We start from the raw sequence: 23,228 nt of genomic DNA on the forward strand, positions 1-23,228 counted from the left end.
GACATCTTCTTTTCAGATCCCCGGTTAGGAGTAAATGTCTCTGCTTTGATAACCTTCCCAGGAGCTTTGTTATATTTGTACTACACTGATGGACGGCAGCATGCTGGATGAGCTGTGGGTCCACTTTAGGAGACAGAATTTTACGAATGTAATTTGTTTTCAGACCCTGATCAGTCAGAAGTAAACAATGACACCTGAGCTGGAAGCACTGTTTTGTGGTCTAATGGAATGAAATGTCAGTAGCTCTTATGTTGATATGTCAGTTTTAATACAAACTGAATCAGTATTTGGTTCTTCTTCTGTTGTTGAAACATTGATGCTTTTAAAGGAAGCCATGTTTTTTCCCATTGATTAACTGACATAACGTTTCTGGCACCAATTGACTGGATCCATATTTTCTTACATCTCTCTCAGGTTTGGGTTGTTTGTCTGTTTCTGAAGACGTCCCGACAAACCCAACAATTCCAGGTCATGGCTCTAGTCCAGGTCCAGCTGCTGATCCCAGATCTGCTGTTTCCGTTCTCAAAGTCACAGTCCTGGAGAACCCGTCTTCTCTGAATCCAAAACATGCAGAATCCAGTAAAAAACCACTGCTGTTATTGGGCAGACCTTCTGTTACTGAATGTTTTACAGAAGGAAACATTCCTGGTTTTATTTAAGTTTTTCGTTTGTTCTCCAGTTGAGTTGAACGAGAACTCACCCGAGCGTCCAGATTGCTACAAGCACTTCATCCCACGTTTCAAGACTTCTTCCATTTATCAGGTAAAAAGCATATATCTATGGAGTGTGTGTGTGTGTGTTTGTTTGTTTGTTTGTGTGTTTGTGTTTCTGAAGGTGTTTTTCATTGCTGACCCAGAGCATTGCAACTCCCCAACCACCAGCAGAAGGCATGAAGCTGAAGGCAGTAATTGGATACAACGGGAACGGCCGGGGCAACATGGTGTGGAGCCCTGATCAAGGTCAGCGTGATAAAGAAATGTTAAAGAAGTATGATGTTAGGAATAATATTTCAAACATGGTGCATAGTTGTTGAAGTAATTGACTCGAACAGTGTTTACTTTTTTGTGTCATTGTTTTTTTTATTACTTTAACCCTTTAAGACCGGCGGGAGCGCCGGCGCTCCCATTTGCATATCTGTGTTCAAATGCTTGTAAAACTGAAACTATATAAGATAGAACAAAAAAAGAGGATTTACACTTATATCTCACACCGTGAGCAAGTCCCAGAGAGCTGCGTATTTCCGCTAATTTGTTTGCAAAAAGCAACCAAAATGTGCAAATTACAAAAGCGTTTCATTCAGACACAGACGCTGTTTCGTTCTGATCTGCAGTTCACAGGGCTTCACACGCTAGAATAAACGTCCTCACGTTGTCAACGTGAACTGTCACATGATTATCACTCACCCAATCACCTGCTTTGACGTCATTTCCCCGCGAATCGTAGTTTTATTTGTATTCCCAGTCTTTCGGCTTTTTCTTGTGCTTTTTTGCAATAATACTTTTAGACACACACATCACATACCCTCTACAAACTCCCGACACACTCACACACCACTACGAACGTTTTGATGAATCGCGGACCCGCTAAACGGTACACCCTCCTTGAAGCGGTTGACGCCATTACAGCGCCGGATGAGGATGGAGTTTCTGTTTCCTCATCCGCCCCGGATTCTGCCCCAGCAAAACCTCTCCGTGGATGAGCGTATGGTTGCCACCAAAGCCAGGATTGCCATGAAGCAGTACATCAAAAATAAGCCAACAAAATGGGGTATAAAACGTTTTGTTCTTTCTGACAAGACAGGCTACACTGTTGACTTCAACATCTACACAGGGAGGTCCTCTCTGAATAGTGGGAAAGGGCTGTCATTTGATGCTGTGATGTCACTCATCAACAAACCCTCTCTGGGATCTGGATATCACATTTACTGTGATAACTTTTACACCAGCCCAGCTCTGTTCCGCCACCTTTATGACGTGGGGTTTGGAGCCTGTGGGACATTTCGGGACACAAGAATTGGCATCCCAAAAACTAAAATGAATGCACTAACAAACAAATCGCCACGAGGCTTAATCAGTTGGATCAGAGAGGGAGCTCTCATTTTTATAAAATGGATGGACACAAGGGAGGTGAGTGTGTGCTCCACTCTGCACACCGCCTTCTCAGGGGACACAGTAAAAAGGTCTTCCAAGGTCGGGGGGGAAACACACCGCAGTAGAGGTACCAGTACCACCTGCTGTGAAAGACTACAACTGCTTCATGGGGGAGTTGACCTGTCAGACCAGCTGATTGGCCCCTACTCCTCATGGAGAAAGAGCAAAAAGTGGTATGTGACGATGCTGCATCACTTCATCGACATCGCTGCAACAAACAGCTATTTACTCAGCTAAGAGCTGAGTGTCAGACTGCAGCAGCCGCCGCAGACACACCAGGCCTTCCAGGAGCAGCTGATAGCTGAGCTCTGTGGAGTTCCCTCCCAACCAGTCCAGGAAAAGTATCAGCACATCCCTGTTGCCATTGTTGAGGGGACATCTGGCCACAAAAAAGCCACACTGGGGCGCAGGAAGTGCAGGGTGTGGGGGAAGTGTAAATTTGTTGTTGTTTGAAAGGATTATGTGCAACTTATTTCATTGACAATTTTGAGGGATAAAGGTGTGGCAATTCTGTATAACAAAAACGATTTTCAATTTCTGAATGGATACTTGCATTTTTTAGTAAATAATTTAGTTGCTATGAACATTTTACATATATATTATTAAAATTTAGAATATAAGGGTTGCATTGATAATAGCTAGTTGAAATACTCCAAAAAATGGCACCACAGTGTAGATATAAGTTCTGACGAACTTGTTCTATGGCAGGTCTTAAAGGGTTAAAGTTTTAGATATAAACTAGAACTTTAACTGTAAAGTAAAAACACCGACGTCTGGCTAAAGCTAAACTGAACAGTGATGGGATGTTTTTGCTCTTTAGAAGTGTTTCTGTCTCATCTCACTTCCCTTCAGAGGTATGTTCTGTCTTTTGCTTTAAAATGATCTCCTGTTGCAGGCCTGTTTGCCTACTCCTGTGGCTGTGTGGTGGTGGTGGAGTACCTTCACACAGGAAGTCAGAGACTCCTGCAGGGCCACAGCGAGGAGATCTCTTGTCTTGCACTCACAAACGATGGACAGGTACATTTTCAGATCTTTGTTCATAAATATGATATAAAATCCTCCATTGTGTAGAGTAGTGTACCCTTACTCGAATATGGCATTTTGTGTGTGTGTGTGTGTGTGTGTGTGTGTGTGTGTGTGTGTGTGTGTGTGTGTGTGTGTGTGTGTGTGTGTGTGTGTGTGTGTGTGTGTGTGTGTGTGTGTGTGCGTGCGCGTGCGCGCGTGTGTGCGTGTGTTGTTTAACCTGTTATCCAGACCATGACATCAGCAGCTAGCAGCAGCAGCGGCGGCAGGAGTCTCATCTACATCTGGGATGTTCAGAGTGGAGCGCGTCGCAGTATTATCTCATACCACAAGGGAGCGGTGCAAAGTCTTGCTTTCTCCAGGGATGACCTCCTATTTCTTTCTGTTGGTAAAAATTAATCTTTGTCAGCATTAAATATTTTATACAAATTATTAAAGTGCAAGAAATACTTGATCTGCACTGGATCAACGTACCTGCTGGTCATTATTCTTTATTGTTGCTGTTGGATCACCTAGGAGATTTCACTGACCCGGGTTTGGCGCTGTGGAGTAGTAAAGATTTCCAGTTGGTGTGCAGTGTGAGCATGTCGGGACCGATCCATGACGCCGCCTTCAGCCCCTCAGCAGCTAGTCACATGGCCTGTGTGGGCAGCCAGGGGGTCCACTTCTGCCTCATCCAGTCACAGGGCCACAATGTAGACCTGAATGTAAATGTTGCTGATGGGAAATCTAAGTTTCACTGAAATGTTTGGGGTTTTTCAAGCCTTTTAAAATTAAACAATCTTTTACTCGAACATACTTGATTGCATAAGATCTGTTTTTTTTTTTTTTTTTACCCACTCAGGTCAAAAGTGTGGCAGCACCTGCAGAAGTGGGTGATGTGGAGCTGACAGCTCTCTGCTATCACATGGATTCCTTCTTGTTCACGAGCACAAACAAGGGTCAGGTCTGTGCATGGGACATCACCACTCTGAGCTGCCTTATGGTCTGGGAAGCTGATGATGGAGAAATAGGTACTCTCTTGGAGGTAGCGTTGTCCAAATTAGTAGAACCCTTGTGCGGTTTGATTTGGTCCCTGTGGACCCACTTATAGACGGGTTCCTTGTTTGTTTGGGTAATCTTGATCTGATACACGACCGGAGAGAGCTTAGCAGTTATCAGGTATGGGCCTGACCACTTCGACAAAAGTTTCTTAGCCAGCTTACCAGAGGTGTTCTTTGTGTTACCAGTTTTAGGAGCGAAAATTTAGAACCAGGCCTCATCACCTACGTTGAGTTCAGAATGTGAGGCCTTCTGATCATAATAAAGCCTTCCTGCCCTCAGCTGATTTCTCCAGATTTGTCTGTGCAAACAAAAACGCTGCAGGCAGATGGTTCTTCAGGTCCTGCAAATATTGTTCGCTCGTGTAAGCCGGGTCGGCCTCGGACTGAGCTGGCTGGTACAGCAGGTGAAGCAGTAGGGTCATCTGTCTACCCGTTTTCATTTCAAACGGGGAGACGCCTGTAGACTCATGAGGGGTGGCCCGTATGGCCATGAGGACCAACAGAAGCTTCACATCCCAGTCTCGGTGATTAGAGCACACATACTTCCTCGACATGCTGATAACCATCCGGTTCATCCTTTCGACCTGGCCAGAAGACTGGGAGCGATGGCTAATGTGGAAATTGTCCTTCACGCCCAACAGTTTCCAAAGATGTTCCATCACTTCAGAGGTGAAGTGAGCACCTCGTCCGAGTCAACTCGGGTGGGAAGACTGAACCAGGTGAAGATGTGATTCATCAAGAGAATAGCTGTTGTTTGTGCCGTGTCATTAGGTGTTGGTAAACATTCAACACACTTGGTAAATGCACAGGTCATGGTCAAGATGTATTTATTACCCCTGCTGGACTTAGTCAGAGGCCCCACCCAGTCGAATTGCAAGTCCAACCACAGTGTGGATGGTCCCTTTCTCTGTAGGAGAGCTCTGTGTGCGGGGTTGGATGGCTGAAACTGACAACAAACCAAACAACGCTGGACGTGGTCAGAGATGTCGCGACGCATCCCCAGCCAATAAGCAACCTGGCTCAGGGCACCGAACGTGGCCTTGACACCTTTGTGTCCGGCGGAGGGAGCGTCATGAGCTTGTGTGATCATGCCCCCCCCCCCTTAGTGACTGGCGCCACGAGGACAGGCGGCAAAGGAGGCTTGGAGGCGTGCATCAGCAACCCTTCAACCATTCTCAGCGTGACACGAACACGAAAGAGAGCATGGAGCTCAGGAACGGAGTCAAGCTTGACGGAAGAAGGCAGATGAGTTGTAGGATCAGAAAGGTACAGGATCATCCTGCTTATAGCAGGGTCCTAGAACTGAAGACTGACAAGATCGTTACCAGAAAAGACAGGTTGAACGGACACAACACCCTCAGATGGTTCGGAGGTGGATGCGTTAGCGGCCTGAGCTCGAGTCACGACACTCACACGGGGTGGGTCAGACCGAGAAGACACCTCCTCAGGGAGCCACAAGGGGTTGAAGACCCATGGAGTACCATCGGCTGCACCTGTTTTGGCAAGAGAGTCTTCAAGGTCGTTCAGATCCTTGTCAGTTCCGGGTGCACGAGAATGTCCTTTGACTTTACGCCAATAGATGTGCAAGTCATGTGACGTCACTAGGGCGTCACAAGCCATGAAGAGGTCCTGATGTTTTAACGGGCTTCCGGTTAGAGGTTAGGAACCCGTTACTCTTCCAAGAAGGTAGATGACAAATGAAACTGAGACGTGTGTAGTCCGAGTCAGTGCAAATCACCAGCTCATGGGCTCCACGGTCCACAGCAAGTTGTAGTACTATCAAGATCCCAGCCACTTCTGCAAACTGTGAGGTCCTAGGGCCCAACCAATAACATCAGGAGTCTTTCTGGTCAGCATTCAACCAGACAACACCCACGCCTGACCTAGGCGCAGCACCGTGTCGAAAAGAACTGCCATCGACGTAAACGGTCAGCAAGTCCACACAGAGAAACTGATCGAAGTTGTGGTGGTTGGGCTTTAGAAGAGTCTGAGGAGGGCTAGCTGGCAGGACTGACGTGACAGCTTCGTCCGAGCAGTGTTGGCACGCAGCCAAACCCATGCCAAGAGGGCTACGTCGTTCTGGGCGTAGCGTACTTCGATTTCGAAGCGTTGAAGAGCCTGCACCCATGACGCGATTCGCTCATTGGTCACCACACCATCTCTGATGTGCTGACTGTTAAGGAAGGTCACTGGCTGGTGCTGAGTTTCAATGATGATTTTCTGTCCACCGATGTAGCTAGAAAAGTGTTTAACCGCCCACTTGGTGGAAAGCAAAGCTTTTTCACAGCCAGAGTACTTTAACTCAGGACCAGACAAGAGCTTACTAGCATAGGCTACAACACGCCTGTCGCAGTCATATACTTGGTAGAGACCGGCACTCAAACAGTGAGATGAAAAACCGACCTCAAGGTGGAACTCCTTGTCATAATGGGGGAGCGCCAAGCACGGAGCTGAGCATAATGCGGCCTTCAGGTCATCCGTGGCCTGTTGCTGCTGCTCAGTCCACTCGAAAGGCACACCCTCCTTCAGTAGGTTAGTCAGAGGTCTCGCTATCTCAGCGTAATGTTCTACGAACTGGCGCGAGTAGTTGCACACCCCTAAGAAGCTCCGAAGTTCGGAGACATTCGTAGGAGGTGTGGTGGTGGCCACACCTTGAATTCTGCTAAGTTGAGGCTGCATTCCCTGCGGTCCCACAAGGAGGCCAACAAACTGAACCTTTGACCTGCACCACTGACCTTTGGCGAGAGAAATCTTTGCACCAGCAGCTGCGAGCTGACCCATGACGTGGTCCACCTCGGACAGGTGGTCATCCAAGGTACGCTTATGAACAAGAATGTCGTCGACATAGATGAGGGTACCTCGCTCTCGAGCATCAGGACAGGCTTCTGATCATAACATTGTCATTTCACAGATTGGTTCACATTTTATTATTGGACTAACACTTTATTAGCTTTATTAAAAATAAAGTTCTTCTGATTTATTAAAAGAAAGAGTCCTTTGTCTTCATTCTTCTCTTGAGCTGGAAAGGAAGAAACAGTTTAGAAGCAGATGCATGAGACCTTGGGCAATATCTCATGCAGATTAGGTTTGTGTCAGAAACTTCTGGTTTTGCTTTGAGCAGAGCAAAACAGAGCAGGGCCTTTTAGGTCAGAAATGGGCAATTCATCACGCTGCAATATATATGATATTACCAACATTCTGAAGGAATTTATAGGTTCTCACGTGGTTTATTTTGACTGTGTGCAGGAGTGCTGCTGTGTCGAGGAAATCGTTTGCTGACGGGCAGCAAGGCCCACCGGCTACGGCTGTGGGACGTAGAGGCCTTACAGGGCTCAGAGACCAAGGGAAACATCTGTAGTGTCGACCGGTATGAAACCAGGTTTGCTGTGGTTTAACCAGCATGGAGGTTTTTTAATCTTGATAACTAATTTTGTGTTTTACCGTTGTCTGGGATTTGGAGTTCTACTAAAGCTTAATCAGCTGCTCTATAACAGATATTACTGACTGCATTGGGACATTATTTAGTCAAACTGGTTCCTTCAGTAGTTTGTTGTGTGTGTTATTTTAGACAGCTGGGCTTTGATGGTTGTATGGTGATCTTGACTCTCTCTTGTAGTGGGACTAAGATGGTGGTGGAGCAGGAGCTAACGCTAGATGGGATGCTGGTCAGTGCAGCGTTTGATATCTCCATGGAGATGGGCATTGTTGGTACCACAGCAGGAACACTCTGGTACATCAACTGGTCTGACAACAGCAACATCCGTCTGGTCAGTGGTCACCAGAACAAGGTGACCCATCTTTATAGCACACCTGTGTTTTGGTAAAGGTCTAAACAAAGAGGATTTAATCCGCGCTACTGCCTTTTTCTGTCCTTCAGGTCAACGATGTTGTTTTCAGCTTTGATGAGAGCCACTTTGCCACCTGCAGCGAGGACGGCAGCGTGAGGGTGTGGTTGACCTCCAGCTACGAGCTGGTGGTGCAGTTCCAGGTGCTCAACCAGGTGAGGGAACTCGTCAAAGACCTTATCTTTGATCACCAGGAAAACCTATTGAGGATGTTACTGACAGAAACATGAGGTGTGTGCAGCTGTAGAGGTGTTTTGAGTGTTTAAGGGTTTTCTCTGTCTTGTTGAGGCCTGTGGCTGTGTGTGCTGGAGCCCTTCTAGCAAAAACAGCTCGTGTCTGGCAGCAGGATACAGCGACGGGACCGTGAGGATTTTCCGTCTTGCTTCGACGGAGATGGAAAGAAAGCTACACCCTCTTCACGTGGCTGTCACTGCTATCCAGTACTCTGCTAGTGGTAAGGAAGTAGACACAGTGCTGCTGTGCTTCTTTTGGGTCATCATATTTGTCTGTCTCCATCTACTGTGAAGACCCAGTGCAAACAGCCGTAAAGGAAAACTTCATTGCTGCTGTTTTTGTCACCATACAGGCGATGTGATCATTTCAGCAGGAGAGAACGGCCTGGTGGCTGTGAGCAGCTCGCTAGACGGAGCAACAGTTCATGTCATCAGAGACCATAAAGGATCCATTGTTTCCTCGATCCAGTGTGTGAATAAACAGGTCAGCCGCTGGAGCCAGGACAAAACGGTAGGCTTCAAACGAGAGCAGCAAAGCAGCAGAAACAGAAATATTATCACATAATGTTCTACTTTAGTCTTTTATTCTTGGATATTTAATGTCTGTCAGTTTAAATTACAGCCTAGCCCTTCTTCTCTTCTTCTCATTTACTAGTGTCTAAAATCATTTTATAGCATTTCACAAGGTATTTAGGATTATCATCAATATTATCATTATTATTCTAAGCCAGATTTTATCCCCTTCACCTTTCCACGCTTGGACAGGGAGGAGGTGAAACGTGGTTGGCCGTGAGTGCCGACAGACGAGTCAGTGTGTGGGCCTCTGATTGGTCGAAGGAGAAATGTGAGCTACTGGACTGGCTGTCATTTCCTGCTCCAGCAAACTTTAAGGTAGTATTTTTATTGTAAAAAGTCAACTTCAATGAGAAAATATTTCTTTGTGATTGTTTCTGATTATAATTAGTCACTCTGAGTTTTTCATGCAGACTGAACATCAGGATAGTCTCCTACATCTATCTCCTGCATTAGCTTCTAATAGAAAATAGACGGTGAAACTCTAGGATTAGAAAATACTGACAGATCTACGTCACACTGTCACTTAACATTCATGGACTCACCCATCTTGTCTCGCGACAGGGAAGGCTGTTGTTGGTTTAGGGTCCAGAAAATGGCAGAGAACGTCTCGGCCAGTAGAAGCTAACCGTTATCATTAGCAACTCCACCACACAGCGTAACTCCTTCAGGCTTGTGCTATTTGTGGAGGAAAAACATCAGTAGCTGCGTTTACATGTGTCAAATTTTCTCAATCCGATTGAAATCTTGGTTGATCGGAATTTCCGAATCTCTGTTCACATGGACACGAACTGAAATGATCCGATCATGCCGTGCGAATATATGCACCAAGCATTTAATCCGATTAAATAGGTTGAGCATGCGCAGAGTTGCCTTTCCCGAAAGAAAAATTGTAAACAAACGCCATGAAACGAAAAGAAAAATGTAAAAACAGAAATAACTATTCTTCCTGCGTTCCTGATCCATTTATTCAATTTAATATTTTTATTTAGCTCATAGAAGTTACGTTTTCTTCAGTGAATAACTGCAGATATATGCTTTGCTGCATTTTATTGTTGATTAAAATAAGGGAGGGTTATGTCTCTGCCTCTTGATCAGCTGGTCCGTGGGTCTGAAGTGACAGCTGTGCTGTTGCGCTGTGGCACAGAGCTCTGTTGTGGCTTATTATTAATAACATGTGACGATCAGCTGAAACTGTTGAGAAAAATCTGTTCAAACAAAATAACAGAAGATGTTCAGAAAGTTTAGAAGCCTGTGTTCATCATTAACGAACCGCATCTCAGGTCATCTGCGTTTACGTGCTTCTAACACGGACTTTACTGTCGTCCAGAGTATTTAACCGAGGATGTTTTCCTACCCAACATCAGCCTCCAATCAGGTCTGTAAAACCCAGATTATCCTGTGTTCTTTACAAGCGCATCTCCATCACCTGCTGCACAAGCTGCTGCGTTCAAAGCTGACAGAAACGGGGATCTGTGCGCTGCAACCCCTGCAATAAACCTGCGTATTTCCAGTACAGATTTGAACTTGTTTGTCGAATGATTTGTGCAATAATCAGATTTTTTTTTACTTCCACAAAATGCAAGTTCTGAGTTAAATATTACTGAAACGGGGACGGCTTGTCGTCGGATTTAAAAGCCGCCGCTTGTTAATTACGCCGTCATTTTTGAAGTCAGGCAGTCCAAATGACAGCGGAGGGGCCCGCTCGCTGGTGCACACATGCACAGTGGGCATTATTTTACCCCAACAATCCGAATGGCTGTGTACATGCACGTCAGTCGGAATGATGAACGGAATAAACCACCGCTCTCAATCGGATTGAAATTTCAATCCGATCGGCCAAATCGGATCAGAATATTCCGATTGACATGTTTACATGCAGAATTTTCGATCTGATTGGGCAATTCAATCTGATTAAATATGCGCATGTAAACGTGGCTAGTGTTGCAGAACAGAGTCATGTTAGAGTCACGTTGCTGTTAGCCAATCAGAGGCAAGATGTCCAAATATCAGGAAATAAGACCCCAAATCCTGCCGTCTTCATCTCAGCGCTGATCGGGCTAATTTCTAGTTCCTGAAACAAGTGCACCAGAGTTTTTTTCCCAAGAGTACGACTTACAAGGCATTCCGTCCTGCTAGAGACCACTGCAAATGTATTAAAATATGAGTAAAGGGTTGTGTTGGGTTTGTTGTTCTTGGGCAGTAGTTGAGCAGCAACAATTATCTTTACAGACCATCGTTTGATTAAAATATTTATTTTTACTTTTACTATAAAATAATAGTATTCTCAATGGGTTTACCGTAAGGGTGTAGCTGGTTGCGGTTGAAGTCCCGGATTTTCAGCTGTGGTGTTTGATTCTGCTCTCTGAGTTTCTCTGAGCTCTCCTGTGTCCCAAATGTCACTTAATATTATCACCTAATATTTAAAAAAAAAATATGGTAACTTTCTGTGTTTCTCCTTTTGAAACTGTTATTATCCCTCATCCAAAGGGCGACAGCCTGCCCCCCAGCCTGGCTGCCTTCTACCCAGCAGATCCCAGTGTGGTGGTCTACACTGGTTATGGAGCAGAGAAAGAGCTGTCCTTTTACAGCCTGACTAAAAAACAGGTAACACACTGGCTCCTTCCCTCTATCTGTACTGGAGAGATGCTAGTAAAATCTAATAGTTTGTCATCTTTCATAACAGATAGTAAAAAAGATCTCTTTGCCCCACTGGGCCACGTGCATGAGCCTCTCCTCTAAGAATCAACTCTTAGCTGTTGGGTCTAAAGGTAAAGACGGGTTTTTCCAGTTGAAACCACTGGTGGGTGTTCTGTGTGTAAGAAAAGTGTTCCTGTGTCTAAACTTTCATCAGAGCGAGTGCTGAAGCTGATCCGGACAGACAGTGGCAGGTTTCAGGACTTCTCGCTGCACAGCGACTCTCTGCAGACGTGCCACTTCTCTCCCACTGGGACGCTGCTCTTCTCTGTGGCTTTTGATGAGGTCATGCTGTGGGAGGTGCATAGTCTCTGAGGACATCACATATTCGACACTTGTTCACTACCATATCCACCAGGCTCTAATGTTATTAACTTTTCATGTCCTCATCAGGTTTTTAAGGTGTTTTGTCACATCTGATTGTAAAATAAAGTTTTATATGGAAGATATTCTGTTTCATGGCATGTTGTTTCTAACGATGAATGTTTTAATGGTTATTCTAATGTTTTTAGATGCAGATGAGTGATCTACAGCTGCTGGGATTGTTCTAGATCACACGTGATGGAATTAGAACAGCCTGTATTAATGCTTATGGTTGTACAGGGCTGCATAGTAGTGCATTTTACTGTGTTAACGAGAAGGTTGTGTGTTTGAATCCCTGCTGTGTGGAGTTAGCATGTTCTCCCTGTGTAGACCAAAAACCTGCATATAGGTTAACTGGAGACTAAATTGTTTCTGAGTGAGTGAGTGAGTGAGTGAGTGAGTGAGTGAGTGAGTGAGTGAGTGAGTGAGTGAGTGAGTGAGTGAGTGAGTGAGTGAGTGAGTGAGTGAGTGAGTGAGTGAGTGCGTGCGTGCGTGAGTGAGTGAGTATGGTTGTCTCTGTGACAAACTGGAGACCCGTCCTCCTGCCTCATGAATGATGGAGATGGACTTCAGCTCTCCACAACCTTACTGAGGAGGAAGCAGTGAGTGACAGTCTAATTTTACCTCAGACGACCCAGATTCTATGAATTATCTTTACAGATTTATAAAAACTTTTTTACACCTTGACCTTTGCTCTGTCTGTGTTTTTTGTCAGATTCTGGATTGTACTGATGGGAAAATTCAAATTCATTTAGCTAATCCTTTCCATCTCTTTTTAATTAATGAAACGCAGCAGCTTGTCCAGACCAACGAGCACAGACTTCTGTTGCACCGCTGTTTATTGTAGAAATGGAAATTTATGTTCTTTTTCTCAGGACTGACAAATGAAAAATTAAAATAGGAGTATATTTAAAGAGTCTTGCTTTTCTATTCTGCTGTTGTGAGGGAGACAGCAGGTTTTCTAAAGGGGGTTTAAGTTTGTGTCATCTTCACATCAGTGTGGCATTTTTCTATGTATTTATTTTTCATCTTAAAAACATTTTAGCTGTAATTCTCCCATTAAAATGACAGATGTGGCTGGTGTGTGTCTTGGTTGAATCTGGACTGTAGGAACGTGACGTTTTCAGATTTGACGTCAAAAACAACTCTTCTGTAATTTCGCGGTTTGTCCAGCAGGTGCCGCGCTTCTGCGGGTTCCTGCTCTGAATGACCCGGAACAGATAGCTTTTCACCTTGGGTGCACATTTCTGTGAAGAGGGAGGCGCTCATTTAATTTCAGCTGGAAATTTGACATTCAAATGAAAGATACGCGTGTGGACAAACAGTCGGTGCGTCTACCCGCTCGTCGGATACAGAAGAAACATGAAACAAGACGTCCGGATTCTCTTACTGGGGGAACGTAAGTCGCTCTTACAAGTTACACGACTAGCAAACATTAGCTGCTGTGGCTAACTAACTTGAAAACGAGTTTACTTCTGGAGTGGAAAGCTCTACGTAATAGATGGACTCTATCAGATAAAAAAACGAGGTTAAAATAAAGTTCTTATATGCTACTTTGTTTATGCTGCAACGTTTGCAGGGAGTTAGGCTGATCTGGTGAAGCATTTGTTTATAGAACCATGAAGAAGAACTAGGCTGGATCAGGGCTGTCAACAAACACTGATGCTGTTCCTAATCTGAGCCTCTGCACTTTTCTCCCCGCAGCCAAGGTGGGGAAGACCTCTCTCATCATGTCTCTGGTAGGAGAGGAGTTCCCAGAAGAGGTGAGCGCAAATACCCAACACTGTCCCATGAAGGGGGGAATCTTTGTGATGTTATTTTCCATCAAATAGCTCAGGTGGTGAAGCATGTCCTTTAAACAAATTCATCTTATAGTTGATCAAGTTATCTGAGGCTAAGGTTGCCCAAATGGTAGTTTTATGCTAGTTATGTAAAGGCACCGATTCTGGTTTTTGGGCCGATACCGATTCCTAATAGCCTGGCCTGCCAGACTCCTCTGTTAACTTCTGCACAGAGAAAGGGTCTGGGAACTCTCCTGTTCAAATAACCCCACTCCGTGATAATTCTAACCGAGCCAATCAGCGCTGAGCAGCGTACGTCACACACCACAACGCCGAGTTTGTCATAATCATGGCGACTGAAGCGGAGTTTGCTGCGGCTCTTTCCTCTGTTCTAAACGACTTGAATGTCTTTAAAACAACAAGAAGTAGAAGCGCTAAAAGCCTTTCTTCTAAAGAAAGATGTTTGCGCTGTCGCCAGACTCCATTTTTGACTACAGCTAAAAAAAAACTACAGCGTTGCGTGGTACAGTCGGCATTTCCGTCTTTTTTTTTCTGATTGGTTATTTTTGAGCTGCCTAGTCCTACCCCTCATGTGTCTCTCTGCCTGTGAGTTACCAGACTCTTGCTCTGTGCCGAATTAAACAGAGGAGGAGTCTGGCAGGCCAGGCCAGATTTCTAATTCCTGTCAGAGTTGCTGAAAATTGGCTATCTCCTGATGGCGCTTCTGTCAATTCTGTATTTTTCAGGCTTCCATGTTTACTATTTTATGTTAATGGTTTATTTTTTTTCTTAGCTTAATTTCCCTTTTCTTCTCCCATATTTACTAATCTTTTGTGATCAGTCTTTTATTTTTATTGTTCTTGTGAAGTGCCTCATGATTTGTATATGAAGAGGGGGAAAAATCTCTCCTAAGACGTGTAATTCACAGATTACCTTTTTTCTACCCATTGGTGTTATGATTTTGGAAATAAAAACGTTAGCCGTTATTGCTACCATATGTTAGCTGTTAGCATTGGTGTGCACAAACCAGGGAAGATGTCCATTTGGTAATGGTGCATTCATAGACTTAATAAGAAGTCCGACTTTTGAGTTTCGTATCAGCTGATTGTGCTGGACAATGGCAGATTCTTTGTTCTCTAGTGACGTGTGATATTTCATTTTAGTTTTCAAAATCGCCATTAAAATAGTCAGTTTAATCCTGTCTAATAATGAAAACACTGGTGTTCTTGTGAACAGCTCGAACTCCCAAGATTAAACCAGAACCACCCGGCTGTGCTATGTGATTTGTGTCTACATTTCTTTCTTTGGGCTGTTTCAGACAGCTTAGACGTCTGTGGCCTTTTGACAATAAGGGACATCAAAGCATGCAGAAGAAAAGATTGTAGCATGATCTGAGAAAGGAATTGTCTGTTTATAACTATTTTTATGCCATTAGTGCTTTTGTATTATTCATTTTGCCCTTTTAAATAATAACTGGCAGGATTAGATGGGATTTTACTGCAGTTTTATCACATTTACATTATCTTTGGGACTGAAAATAGTCTAGATTTGACTTTTTATGAAACCTTTGGGCCTGAGTGAATATCTGGACCTGTGAAATCAGAAGTAAACGTTCTCAGAATAATGAGAAACATATGTATTAAAGTGGATTTGACTGCGTGCCAGGTTCCCCCCAGAGCTGAGGAGATCACCATACCTGCAGACGTGACTCCGGAGAAGGTCCCCACTCACATTGTGGATTACTCAGGTATCCTACAGCACTCTCGTACTGGTTTATAACTGGCAGCTATGGGACGCATGATGTTAAACAAGTGTGTGTTTTCAGTTTGTTACACACACGATTGATGTGGGTCTGAATTAACTTTTTTTTTTTTTACAGAAAAGGAACAGAGCGATGAAGTCCTTAGAGATGAGATCATCAAGGTAGAAATCTCACGTCCGTCTCAGGATAACTTAATGCAGAAACATTTTGTAATAATCGTGCAGCGATCTTTGGAAAAAGGATGCAGCCGAGACATAAATCTAGCAGGTGAATGTTTTCTTGTGTTTGGGTGTGAACGCGTGTCTTCATCCTTCAGGCTAACGTGGTGTGTGTCGTGTATGACGTGACCGACAAGGAAACGATAGACAAGGTATAAAAGGATCTCATTTGTGTAACTTTGAATGTGTTTGGAATAAATGTTTATCCTACTGGTGACCGTCTCTCGTGTTTCAGATTAAAACCAAATGGATTCCTTTAGTAAATGGCAACGCAGAGAAGGGGAATAAGTATGTATCCGCTGTCACTTCCTCTGTTTGTGTTGGATTTTGTCAGACTCAGAACCTGCAGCAACATGAACATTGTTCAAGAGCAGCTAAAGGACCACATTAAAGGAACATATTACATTTGTTTGGATGAAAATCACAAGTTTCCAGTGAACTGTGAGACTTATTTCCCACCAGAATTCCCATCATCCTGGTGGGGAATAAATCGGATCTGCGCAGCGGGAGTTCGATGGAGACCATTCTTCCCATCATGAACCAGTTCTCTGAGATTGAGACGTGTGTTGAGGTGACGCTCTTTTCTAATCACTTCAGTCCACACACACACACACACACACACACTTCTCTGCTTCCACGCTAGTATTGACACACTTTTTCTGACCCTTTATTGCAAGTGTTCTGCAAAGAACCTAAAAAACATTTCAGAGCTGTTCTACTACGCCCAGAAGGCTGTTCTCCACCCAACCGCTCCCCTTTATGACCCCGAGGACAAACAGGTCAGCCTTCTTCCTGAATGTAAACGAAGTCTCCGTAAAACTTTGACCTGAGTGCAAGTAAACACAGATTAACCCGCGTTTATTTGTGTGTTTCTGTGCAGCTAAAACCATCATGTGTACGAGCGCTCAGCAGGATATTCTTTATTTCTGATCAGGATAACGACCGCATCCTAAGTGACGCTGAACTTAACAGTTTCCAGGTGCCCCTCTACTCTCTCTCTCTCTCCTCTCTGATAGAATGTTTGGTTTCCTTCTTCAATCCTCAACCTTTTCCTGTAGAAATCCTGCTTTGGGAATCCTCTGGCACCACAGGCTTTAGAAGACGTGAAGACTGTTGTTTGGAAGAACACCAGTGATGGAGTCCAGGACAACGGCCTGTCTCTGAATGGTACAAACACAAGTATTGTTTAGACTTTGGTTGTGAGACGTCTAGCTAACACTCGTGTATCGCTTTCCTCCTTTTTCAGGTTTCTTGTTTCTTAATACATTATTTATCCAGCGAGGCAGACATGAAACCACGTGGACCATCCTGAGGAAGTTTGGATATGACGACAACCTGGAGCTGACGGATGACTACCTTTACCCCGAGTACGAGTCGTGACTGCGTTTGATCCGTTATGTTTGTGGACTTTCCTCTGAAGTGTTCTGTTTTCTTCCTGTTTCCAGACTGCGAGTTCCTGTTGGCTGCACCACAGAAATGAATCACTTTGGCCATCAGTTCCTCCAGCGGTTGTTTGATAAATATGATGAAGTGAGCCTGAATGCTTTCAGACGGGACAGTAAACCACGATAAAAGCACGTCAACTTGAACGGGTCTGCTCCTTTCTCAGGACAAGGACTCGGCCCTGTCCCCGGCGGAGCTGAAGAACCTGTTCTGCGTGTGTCCGTACATGCCTTGGGGTGCAGACGTTTTCATGACCGTACCAACCACAGACGAGGGCTACCTCTCTAGACATGGCTACCACTGTCAGTGGATGTAAGATGATGTCATCAGCTTGTTCTGACTGAGAGTTTGTTGTGTTCACCATTAAAACTCACCTGTGTGCCCTTCACACTAAAGGCTTTCTGCCTATCTCGACATCCATCGTTGCCTGGAACACCTTGGATACTTGGGCTACCCAATCCTCACCGAGCACGAGTCTCAGACTGCTGCCGTCACAGGTGTGTGTGTGTGTGTGTGTGTGTGTGTGTGTGTGTGTGTGTGTGTGTGTGTGTGTGTGTGTGTGTGTGTGTGTGTGTGTGTGTGTGTGTGTGTGTGTGTGTGTGTGTGTGTGTGTGTGTGTGTGTGTGTGTGTGTGTGTGTGTGTGTGTGTGTGTGTGTGTGTGTTTTCTGCAGGATTTCTAGTCGCTGATGAAGCCAGTTGTAGCCTAATGAATATTTCAGTAGGATCATTTACAGGAGGGGCACTCTCTCGCATGTTTTTGTTGTTTCCCTGCTCATACGCACATGATTCAACGGCTGAATCACCTGTTCAGCAACCCATCAAGCTGTACAGAAGCCTAATCACCTACTGGTTAAAATGAGGTGTGTTGGAGCAGAGAACCAACTAAAACGTGCTGGATAGCGGAACTCGAGGACCAGGGTCACCTACCCCTGATTTAAATGGTCTAATCCAGGGATGTCCAACTCTGGTCTTCATGTTTTTGTTGTTTCCCTTCTCTTACACACCTCATTTGTTGGTTTTTAAACAGTTCTCTGCGTTAACACGCATGCTCCACTGCATCTGGACCCAAACGTGCATGAATGGAGCTTTTAAGTAAGTCATTGCTGTAGATATGTGGGTGTCTGAAATGTAGACGTTTCAACACCGTTGATTTTAATCCGTGTTGGAGCAGAGAAACAACAAAAACATGGCCGCCTGAGAGAGGTGGTTCCCAAGTTGGGGTCACCAAGAGCTACACAGGCGGTCTGATGATTTCCAAAGATCCAAATAAAATTAAAAAAACAATAAAGAAGCTTTATTTGTAGAACTGTTACAGAAACTCAACTCATCATAAATGGGTGCAAGTGAACATGAACTGAAGTGGTTTTCCTTATGCCTTGGATTTGGCTTTGAAGCATGTTTGTATCAAATCCGAGACGTCTGGGGTTGCACGCTTAGACAGTTTTTATTTTGTGGGTCTGAAGCTGAAATGTTTGGGAACCAGTGGTCTAGAGGACCTGGTTGGAGACCCACAACTCCCTGAATAATAAAAACAGGTTTAAGTTGTTCAGAAAAACTATTAAAGTCTCTCCTTGTGACAAGGTAGGATCTCCAGAGCGTTAAACGGCTCCATTTTCCACAGTTTCATGGCTGGTTGTGTGATATTAGTTTAGCCCCCCTGTGGGTGAGACATTAAGTGTTATTTACAAGCTCCAATATCACCGGCAGCAGCCGGAGATCAAGCCCAGCAGGAAGTTCTCCACACCTTTACCAGAATGATTGTGTATTAAAAAAAATGCAGATGGAGTAACTGTTTAAAATAACACTTGTGAAACGTTTTAGACCTAAACCGTTTTAAGCACACCACTCATACTAGCCGTTAGCTCATCAATCCTGTTGGATGTAAATTGCCTGTGTAAATGTGACTTTCAGGGATGGTGATCATCTAAACACGCGTCAGAATGGACCTGACATCCATCTTTATTAATTTATTTGCAGCCTTGTTGGTTTTTCTGCTGGTTCTTGGAGCTGTAAACGTGACTGAAGCATCCCACGCTTACGCCTAGTTGTCGTTTATATGTGCCTCTTGAGTGGAACGGGCATTTGCAGGCGAAGTGGATTCCAGATATTCTGATTAACTAGCTGACCCTTTTGGAGGGAAAGCCGTTTAGCATATATCAGGTTTATGTTTTATTTCTGCAGTGACTCGAGAGAAAAGCCTGGATTTGGAAAAGCGTCAGACTCAACGGACCGTGTTTCTCTGTAAGGTGATCGGACCGCGGGGAACTGGAAAGACGGCTTTCCTCCAGTCCTTTGTGGGTCGTAGCGTTCCGGTACGGAGCCGTGGAAATGCGGCTGGACCTGTGAAAAATTCATACTGGTCTCAGCCCTCAGGCCTGGGAATGCTGAGATGTGTTATTTTTTTTTACAGGGTAAAGGAAATCCCAGCAGTGCCTTCACACCTTATGTCATAAACACCGTTCAAGTCTGCAACCAGGAAAAGTACTTGATCGTAAGTACACACGCTGACCTTCTGAGCCCGACAGGAGCTGCTGTACCATACTGTTTTTGTCCCTGTGCAGCTCAACGAGGTGGATGTGGAGACGGAGTTCCTGAAGGCGTCAGACGCCTCCTGTGACGTGGCTTGTCTCATGTACGACGCCAGTGACCCCCGTTCCCTCGACTATTGTGCCAGTATTTATAAGGTCAGCAGCTTTTGGTCTTACTTTTAGCTTTTATTCACTTTAAATGTTGTTGCAAGGAGAAAATACCTCGTCCCAATGCTCTTTTTTTAAGTGACGGAAATTTTAGATCCACAAATTTGACTGAAGAGGAAACGATAGATCATCTCCACCTTGCCTGACAAAGGTAGAGCTCTGTCAGGAATTAGAGCAAGCAGAAACTATATAAATGTTTGTTCATTTCATTGGTTTATTCCTGATATCAGTCTCTAATAAAACCGTAACATTATTGGACATTTTACTTTTGTACCCTGTCCTTATTGTTGTTTTTAAATTATATCGTCCCAATGAAATACGACTCCTTTCAGTCTGTCCTAGTTTTATGGCAACCCAATTTATCATGTAATAGATGAGCAGGGGCGTTAAAGTGTTTGTCTTTGTTTTGGTTCTTACAAGCATGTCACTCGTCCTGTTTTCCAGTCGTCTGTTGGGGTGTCAGCTCCACACGCTCAAGTTTGTCCTTCCTATTTGGAACAAACATTGTAGCTGTCTAAAATAAAGTCAGAAGGACGTTTGGGAATTTCCTTTCCATTGAGGAGCTTGATTATATCTTATCAGGTCACGTCTGCGGCGTCATTAGTTCTAAATGTTAATTAAAACCTTATTATGCAACTTTTTCATATTTTAGAATCATTTTCTTGAGCCAGTATATGCTAAAATTACCCTCTACTGGGTTAATGAAATGTCATTAACACTCCACCGCCCCTCGTGGCCAGAATACCGCTTTTGCAACTAGGGATGCACCGATACCGATAGGCACCGATACGATACCAATGCCGGTATCGGTGAAAGTTAGCTGATACCAGGAACCGATACCAATGCAGTTGCTTGAAAATGGCTTCACTGTAACTTGTCATTTCTGTTCACCTAATATTTTAGTTTTGTGATGATTTCCATTCATATATTTTACTTTTTATCTACCTCACAGTCTTCCTGTTGAAAGCAGAGAAGAAAATAAAATCTGTATTCCAAATCATTGCCTTTTTTGTATGGTAGAAGTATCGGTATTGGTAATCGGTATCGGCGAGTGCTCAGATCAAAGTATCGGTATCGTATCGGTTTGGAAAAAAGTGGTATCGTTGCATCCCTATTTGCAACTTCAGAGTTGGCAGGCCACTCCCTGCTGGTGAGGGGTGTTGTGGAGCTGACATGGTGGAGCTGCAGTCTGCTTCCAGCATGTTTCCTGCCTGTTTTAGGTCATGAATACCACTGGTTTGTTTGATTTGGTGATGAATCACTCCACTAGAAACTAATGAAGGCTGAGGAGACATTTCATCAGTTAAAGGTGTTAAAAAGTCGAACGCACAGCGAGGAGATAAGTTTGATTTTGGGTTTACCCCCAGAGAATAATAACGTACACTAGTGGGTGCTAAAAACAAACAAAACTGCCTAGTATCCCTTTAATAAAGACATGCTGCGGTGCTAAAGTTTTTACTTGTGTTTTCTATGATTACTCAGCAACATTACATGGATAGCAATATCCCATGTGTGCTAGTTGCCTCCAAAGTGGACCTTCCTGAAGCCAAGCAGTTCCATGGGATGACTCCAGCTGAGTTCTGCTACAAGCACAGACTGCCTCCGCCGCTGCCTTTCTCCAGCCTGCTTCTGGACTCCACCAGCAAGAGCATCTATACCAGGCTTGCCTGGGCAGCCATGCACCCGTAGGTTCACACCTTTAAACAAAAATCACTGAATACCATTAATATCATAGGGAGATTAATTCCTCCGTGGCAGCTTTATGGGCTATTTATTGTGCCTGATGTTCATGATTCCTTTTCTTGTGGTTCTTCCCATCTCCAGGCACCTGAAAGGCTCAGACATGAGCAGCACGTCCTTCTGGCTACGAGTGGCTCTGGGTTCAGCTGTGGTCGCGGTGCTGGGCTTTGCTGTCTACAGGGCTGCCGTCAGACTCAAATGACCTGTTAATTGGGTGAATGGTTTTATTTTTGTTCCCATGTGATGCTGCATCCACCAAGACCAAACTTTGAGACCATAGCTGCTGTAACCTGAACCAAACCAGGTCCCCGTGAGCTCATTTTTCTTTACATTGAAGACTCCCAGGAATGCCTCTGCCATCCTGCGTCTGCCCTCTCCTCTCTGGGGTCCTGTGATCATGACAGATCACAGGCAACTGGATGCTGGTGATCGTATTATTCCCCAGGCTGCTGTTTTTTTTTTTTTTTTTTTTTTTTTTTTTTTTTTTTGCCTTATTCTGTTTAACTAGTCCAGGTGTCAGCCAGCCCGTCTGCACTTGATACACACCAAGAGCTACAGCTGTTGCAAAGGTGCTTTATTTGGGAAAATGGTTTCTCTCCAGACATGAAATCATGACAATGAGTCAATCTTGCGTCTTTACTGCATATCCAGGTTACAAAAAGAGCATTTAGTAGAATTAAAACGGGAGCCTTCCTATCCAAGAAGGCATCCTGATCGAGGTACACCAAAACGTCTGCATGACCAGTGTTTTTTTCTGACTAATGCATCACAACTAGGAGATTATTATTTGATTGCCAAATAACTCAAGCAGCAGGAAGCCGTTGTATCATCTTTCTGCCCCTTAGGCATACCACTCAGCCTGGAGGATTAGTTAAAAAGGGTTTTAGCCGTCACTCTTTCATGGAAAGTTTTCTTTTTGTATGAAGGAAATTAGTTTTTATATGGAAAAAGGTGGTTTGTAATGAGATTTGTTAAGAAATCAGGTCTCCAGCTAAGTAATCCTCTGAATCTGGTGTTTAAGAAAACCAAACATTTATCTGCTATTCAAACCTGATTTTAATTAGACTGAACTAAGTTGATGATTTGTACATTTGTGTGTAAAACAATCTACCATTGTATTGATTTTTTTGGTGGCCATCATTGGCTCATTCCATTGCTTAATTAAGCTGAGAACCTATTGTTTCTAAACAATTCATGTGACTTTTTTGTTCTCTTAATGAAAAAGAACTGATTTAAATGCTAAATAAAGACCAGACCAGACTGGACGAGAGCCTCAGACCAAAGGACACTGTGTGTTTAGAGATGCCATTAAGGATTAAAGTGTTGGCACATTTTTGGTTAAGACAGAAAACCCCACCGCGGTCACTGAAACAGACCAGGGGTAGTCACAGTGCTGTTTGGTATCAGGGTGTGTACTACACTGGACATGGACCACAGAAAGCTAAGCCTCTACAGGTTAGAAATGGACCAGCGACAGTGTCCCCTTGACTAGCTAACTTGGCTAAAGCTTTTACAAAGAAACCAAAACCAGACAACTTTATTAATGTAGCGTTTTACAACAGCATGAGAGCTGACCAGGTGCTTGACAGAAAGGTGAAAACAAATGAAGACAACAATGAAGACGAAGCACAAAAAACGACACTGATAAAAATAAGCAAAC

General features: G+C 44.2%; 2 protein-coding genes across 6 annotated transcripts in view; both read left to right on the forward strand.

Moving 5' to 3' along the window:
- Positions 1-13,040, forward strand: part of wdr90 (WD repeat domain 90) — a 39,494-nt gene extending 26,454 nt beyond the window's left edge. For 3 of the 5 annotated variants that reach the window (XM_015963396.3, XM_070545565.1, XM_054749147.2), the window contains 16 exons: positions 415-579; positions 680-762; positions 857-959; positions 3,046-3,167; positions 3,405-3,561; positions 3,690-3,880; positions 4,018-4,186; positions 7,463-7,595; positions 7,833-8,004; positions 8,094-8,216; positions 8,350-8,515; positions 8,648-8,805; positions 9,060-9,185; positions 11,358-11,474; positions 11,554-11,638; positions 11,722-13,040. In XM_015963396.3, the coding sequence (XP_015818882.3) occupies positions 415-579; positions 680-762; positions 857-959; positions 3,046-3,167; positions 3,405-3,561; positions 3,690-3,880; positions 4,018-4,186; positions 7,463-7,595; positions 7,833-8,004; positions 8,094-8,216; positions 8,350-8,515; positions 8,648-8,805; positions 9,060-9,185; positions 11,358-11,474; positions 11,554-11,638; positions 11,722-11,879 (2,228 nt within the window). In that variant the 3' untranslated portion in view covers positions 11,880-13,040. The remainder of the gene's footprint in view (positions 1-414; positions 580-679; positions 763-856; positions 960-3,045; positions 3,168-3,404; positions 3,562-3,689; positions 3,881-4,017; positions 4,187-7,462; positions 7,596-7,832; positions 8,005-8,093; positions 8,217-8,349; positions 8,516-8,647; positions 8,806-9,059; positions 9,186-11,357; positions 11,475-11,553; positions 11,639-11,721) is intronic. The other 2 variants (XM_054749148.2, XM_015963397.3) reach the window with 2 other exon arrangements.
- A 106-nt stretch (positions 13,041-13,146) lies between these two features.
- On the forward strand, positions 13,147-22,833 carry rhot2 (ras homolog family member T2). The gene is made up of 19 exons (XM_015963399.3): positions 13,147-13,326; positions 13,632-13,690; positions 15,374-15,455; positions 15,588-15,631; positions 15,787-15,840; positions 15,924-15,976; positions 16,151-16,259; positions 16,366-16,467; positions 16,569-16,667; positions 16,747-16,855; positions 16,935-17,055; positions 17,134-17,218; positions 17,298-17,443; positions 17,528-17,628; positions 19,314-19,444; positions 19,543-19,623; positions 19,694-19,816; positions 21,311-21,513; positions 21,653-22,833. Exons 1-19 carry the CDS (start codon positions 13,290-13,292, stop codon positions 21,768-21,770), a joined length of 1,857 nt encoding a protein of 618 aa, XP_015818885.1. The 5' UTR covers positions 13,147-13,289; the 3' UTR covers positions 21,771-22,833.
- Positions 22,834-23,228: the final 395 nt, after the last annotated feature.

The sequence above is a fragment of the Nothobranchius furzeri genome, chromosome 16 (assembly GCF_043380555.1).
Source record: "Nothobranchius furzeri strain GRZ-AD chromosome 16, NfurGRZ-RIMD1, whole genome shotgun sequence".
NCBI lineage: Eukaryota > Metazoa > Chordata > Actinopteri > Cyprinodontiformes > Nothobranchiidae > Nothobranchius > Nothobranchius furzeri.

Coding starts and splice junctions, on each gene's coding strand:
- rhot2 (XM_015963399.3), top strand. CDS start 13,290: ATGAAACAAGACGTCCGGATTCTCTTACTGGGGGAAC. Junction 16,260..16,365: donor AGATTGAGACGTGTGTTGAG/GTGACGCTCTTT, acceptor CTTTATTGCAAG/TGTTCTGCAAAGAACCTAAA. Junction 16,856..16,934: donor CAACGGCCTGTCTCTGAATG/GTACAAACACAA, acceptor CTCCTTTTTCAG/GTTTCTTGTTTCTTAATACA.